At 45.7% G+C, this 4,554-nt stretch overlaps 2 protein-coding genes across 2 annotated transcripts; one reads left to right on the plus strand and one right to left on the minus strand.

Moving 5' to 3' along the window:
• The first annotated feature begins 77 nt into the window (after positions 1-77).
• Positions 78-1,504, plus strand: LOC118509747 (lysM and putative peptidoglycan-binding domain-containing protein 4). Its single transcript, XM_036050877.1, has 3 exons — positions 78-269; positions 345-516; positions 608-1,504. The coding sequence occupies exons 1-3, from the start codon at positions 256-258 to the stop codon at positions 1,241-1,243; spliced, it is 822 nt and encodes a 273-aa protein (XP_035906770.1). The 5' UTR covers positions 78-255; the 3' UTR covers positions 1,244-1,504.
• A 1-nt stretch (position 1,505) lies between these two features.
• LOC118509658 (protein inturned) lies at positions 1,506-4,252 on the minus strand. Its single transcript, XM_036050618.1, has one exon. It carries the CDS (start codon positions 4,085-4,087, stop codon positions 1,703-1,705), a length of 2,385 nt encoding a protein of 794 aa, XP_035906511.1. The 5' UTR covers positions 4,088-4,252; the 3' UTR covers positions 1,506-1,702.
• Between the last annotated feature and the right edge of the window lie 302 nt (positions 4,253-4,554).

Consider the following 4,554-nt stretch of genomic DNA (forward strand, 5'->3'; position numbering starts at 1 on the left):
ACACTTATTGGCTTATTAAACTAAAAAACAAGAGAAACATTAAAAATCTATATAAACCTCGTGGGAATGACCCCTTCCGTTGACATTTACACGCTGACGAGTATTGTTGATGTCCGTGGACAAAAGAAAAAGAAATTTGCCTTTTGGAAAGTTTGTTTGTATTATCGCAGCTGTAACACGTCCGCGATCCTTCCGGAATCGAATTAGGAAGATGAAAGTCCTGTCCCGACCCCTGGCTCCACAAATCGTTGCAAAATGAAGCGTCTACGGTGGGTGTGATCACGATCGCGACGAATCACTGCGGCCCGTTTGCACATTCTGCTACATTCGATCTTCACTTTCAGGGTCAAAGCAGAATCGAGCAGCAATCACGTTTACGTGGAGGAACCGTACACGGCCGACTATTCCGATTACCCACTGGCGCAACAGAAACCACCACCAATAGAACGATGGCTCGAGGCGCAGATACTGCCGGGTGATACGTTACAAGCGATTGCGCTTCGATTCAACTGTTCGGTAGAGTGTTCATCCCTACCATAACGTACCGTGTTGCTGGGCCGTTTGGTTTATGTTTCAACCACATTTTTTTTTGCTCCATCTTTTTCAGATACCACAGTTGAAGAAGTTGAATAAAATTGATAAGGACAACGAAATCTACGCACGCAATGTGATACGCGTTCCGGTGACACCTCACTCGATACTGCTGGAAACGTTGCCGCGAGTGCACACGAGCGGTAACAGCAGTCCGAAAAACATCACAAACACTCCACCACACGTGGACCATGTTCCGGCGACGGCAACGGCCTCGAAAGCTACGCTAGACGAGAAACTCATTCTTGCCGCCGTTAGCAACGCCTCGATTCAACCGAGCAGCAGTGCTGCAACACAATTTCCTAAAAAGTCTTCCGGAAAACAACACAGGGATCTTAGCGCGCGATCGAATGAAATAGAGCTTGAAGCGTTGGACGGCGCGACGGCGGACTTTGATGGGGCGAGCCAGCCTTTGCTGCTGAGCGGCGAATACGACGATACTGTTCCGCAACCGCGCTCGCTCCGGTTACCGGCGAACGATTTTTCGTGCAATGGAAGCGATTGTGATATTTCCTGGATTTGTTTGCTCGTCTTTATCTTAGCGCTTTGCTTTGCAATTCCACTTATTTATGTAGTGTATGTGGCGGAACACATAGACAAATATCATCACGATAGTTTTAACAACATTAACAATCACAGCTCCAAACTGTGACCCCAACCGACCGGGAAGGCATTACAAAGTGTATGTGTGCGTTTGTTTTTAAGTATCTGATCTGTAAAAGGTATTCTTTGCCCTGCCGGAGGAGCGAGACAGGGCCATGCAAAAGTGGGGCGATAACTATCAAAATGTTTATTGCGAGCGGTGTCAAACATCTGTAAAAAGTGTGCCTTTTGCAACTGTTGATTAGCTCTTTAAATAAAATGATATTTTCTTCAGTAAACCAATTCAAGATAATGCATTGGAAAAACGGTTGAACATTTAGTAGCCGAACTTCTTTATTGTTTGTCTCGTCGGACCAAATGTAAAATGGGACATTTGATGTCTTAATCAACTATTTCCTACCGCTACGAGAGAGTTTATAAATGCAAAAAATAATCAGTCCTTATTCGTTGCTTTAAGTGGAAGGCTCGGATTTGATTGTTAAATAGCTTAATTAGTAACGTCCTTATTCTATCCCGCGCAAGTGAGACAAATTCTAAATGCCAGCTCAACCATATTCTGTGGCGCATCTGCCCGATGACACACGTACAGCTCCTTGGCCGGACTGTGGAACAGTCGTCCAACAACCCAAAATTCAACCCGCTCGCCGGAGCCATGATCCTTCGGTACGGACAGCAGCATACCCTGCTCCTTGATTGCCACCAGCGACCGTTGCGTGTTCAGCTTGGTCGATTCGCGCGACAGCAGGGTACGGAACTTTTTCGTATTTTCAAAAGTAGCATGAATAAGTGTGCAGGTTTTGCGGAAAAGATTCATTACGATGTCATTTTTCACGTTAGCACCATTGATGGTGGGCGCCAGAAAGTATCCATCGCCCACCTCAAGCTGCACGTAGTAAAACAGCAGATTGTCCAGCCCGGTTGTTAGTTGCGTTGGGATTAGTTCCGAAAATTCTTTGCACCGATTTTCGGATAGATCCGTGATGTCGAAGCTGCTGCTACGCTGACTGCTGTCCATACTTTGACCCCAGTCCGAATCGTCATCATCGTCCGGTTCCGGGTTTGGTTCCTCCCGGATGGTTTGGTTCTTGATCGAGCTGGACGCGTTAGATTCCTCGTCGTGGCTTCGCAATTGTTGTGCCGTGCGGTCCTCGTGCGGCGTTTGTTCATTGCTCTGCTTGCCAACATTCGTCGGAATGCATTGCGGGCGTCTGTTCGAGTCAATCCAGATGCGAATAAGATTTTCGATACCGGTCGATTTAAAGTAGCTCAGCATGTCCTGTATTTCATCGACGTACCGGGAAAACGATTTGTTGTGAGTCGTATCAATCGGCACTTCGAGGACAACAACCATCAGCAGGTTGCCAATCGACACGAGCATTAGATAGGCATCGTTCTTCTCGTGAAACCCATCGTCGCAGTACTGCTTCGGATAAAACTTTCGCCAGATGGCCATGTTCTTCACATCAGTGGTGGTAAGAATTTCAAACACGCCCAGATTCTTCAGCATCGTCTCAATGTCCATCATGTACTCGCCGCTCAGATGCGTACATATAAGGTGCTGCTTGTAGTACAGGGCACAGCCGATCACGGTCAGCAGGCAGAACAGATCGACAAAATCATCGTTCCAGTTGCGATAGTCCATCGCTTCCAGCTCCCCCAACGCATCGTCTATGCGCAGCTGTATCTCTTTGGGCAGTGGCACGAAATGGGCCTGCGGAAACGTTTTCTCGAACTTGTCACAGTTTCTGTTCGCTTTGATCGAGTGGCGAATCATTTCGCACAACTGCATCAGCTCTGTTTGCTGCTCGATCGGTCTGTTAAACATGGAGGCGCCCGTTTGATAGAGAGCGTTTAAAAATCGACAAATCTGCTCACTTTTCTGCTTAACGGCAAACACCGATGAGTACTTTGAGCTGAAGCCCAGCAGCAATATTCCATCCTCCAGCACATTGTAGGTTGTGTAGTAGAGAACATTTTTGATCTTAAGATTCGTCATTATCGATTGCTGGTTAAACGACTGGTTGAAAATGGAATGCAACGTTACGAAGCTGCCCCGGGAGTTGAACAGATAATTGTTTTCCCGGGTCGGGTAGCAAAATTTCACGTCCAGCTCATCGTTCTGGGTGTACTCCTTCGAAATGTAGATCATGCTAAAGATAAGATCATTGTTGCTCATCGATTGTATGTCCTCCTTGTCGAACAATGTTTCTTGGCTCTGGATCAAATCCATCAAGTTGGTAATTTTGATCTCGATCGCATTGCTGATGTCCGGTTCAATCATTTCAAAGAAGCAAATTTTTATGATCGTCGGTATCTTGGTCGATCCTTCGAGCAACGATTCGAAATTGTCCACCGTAACCTGCTCGGTATCGATTGATTTTATCCAATCTTTTGACTTTACCAGCTTTCCCTTGGCAAACACCGAAAAATCTTTGATCTTATCGACCATCAACTTCCGGCCATCCGGGAACAGGCTCGTGGTAAGCCCCAGGATGGTTTCAGTTAGTGGCAACACTTCCTTGAGCGGTACATTCTTCTTGGGCGCAATACTGATTATCACATCCTTCTGTATACCGTTGATATGTTCCTTTTTCGTCGTGTCGATGACGCTGACCCGGAACAGCTTGTGTTTGCCCTTATCCTTCTGCCCGAAACGGGACAGAATGCTTTCCTTCTTCCGTATCGACAGCCGGCGATATTCATTTCGAAAAAACAGATCATCGTCGAAGACGGCAGGTTTCGCGTGGCACACAAGATCGAACTTGACGAAGAACAGCGAATTGTTTACGATATACTGGCCCCATTCGTGTGATCGCGAATCGCAACTGCTATCGCTGCAGTCGGACGATGCGTTCGACTGATCGTCCGTCCATACTTGAGATTCTTCATTCATTGCACCGTTGCGTGTATTGTAGTTAGTTTTTTGAAACCCTTACATTTAACACAGAAAATACAGGAAAACGTAAATTAAACAACAGTTTTACGGTAAAATTCGTTTGCTGTGCAGATTGCAATCGGAGATTGTTGACATCGGAGTTGTTGACACGCAAGTCAAGGTCTGATCAAGGTTTTTAAAGAAAGATATGCAACAATTGAGATGTTAAAATACTGTTTGTAGCTTTGTTTTATGAAGAATAATAATTTTGACTTGGAAATTGTGTGCCAGCTAGAGTTCCAGCATCATTATTTTCTTACAACAAAATAAAAAAGATCTCAAATTAAATTAACGGCATCAAATTAAATTAACACCCTCTAGCAAGCTTGCGTTTTGCACAGCCAAACCCTATGGCGATGACAGCTGTGTTTTCATCCACTCTAGCCATCTCTTTCTCGCAACAGTATCAGGGCGCAGTGGTGAAG

The sequence above is a fragment of the Anopheles stephensi genome, chromosome 3 (assembly GCF_013141755.1).
Source record: "Anopheles stephensi strain Indian chromosome 3, UCI_ANSTEP_V1.0, whole genome shotgun sequence".
Taxonomy (NCBI): Eukaryota; Metazoa; Arthropoda; class Insecta; order Diptera; family Culicidae; genus Anopheles; species Anopheles stephensi.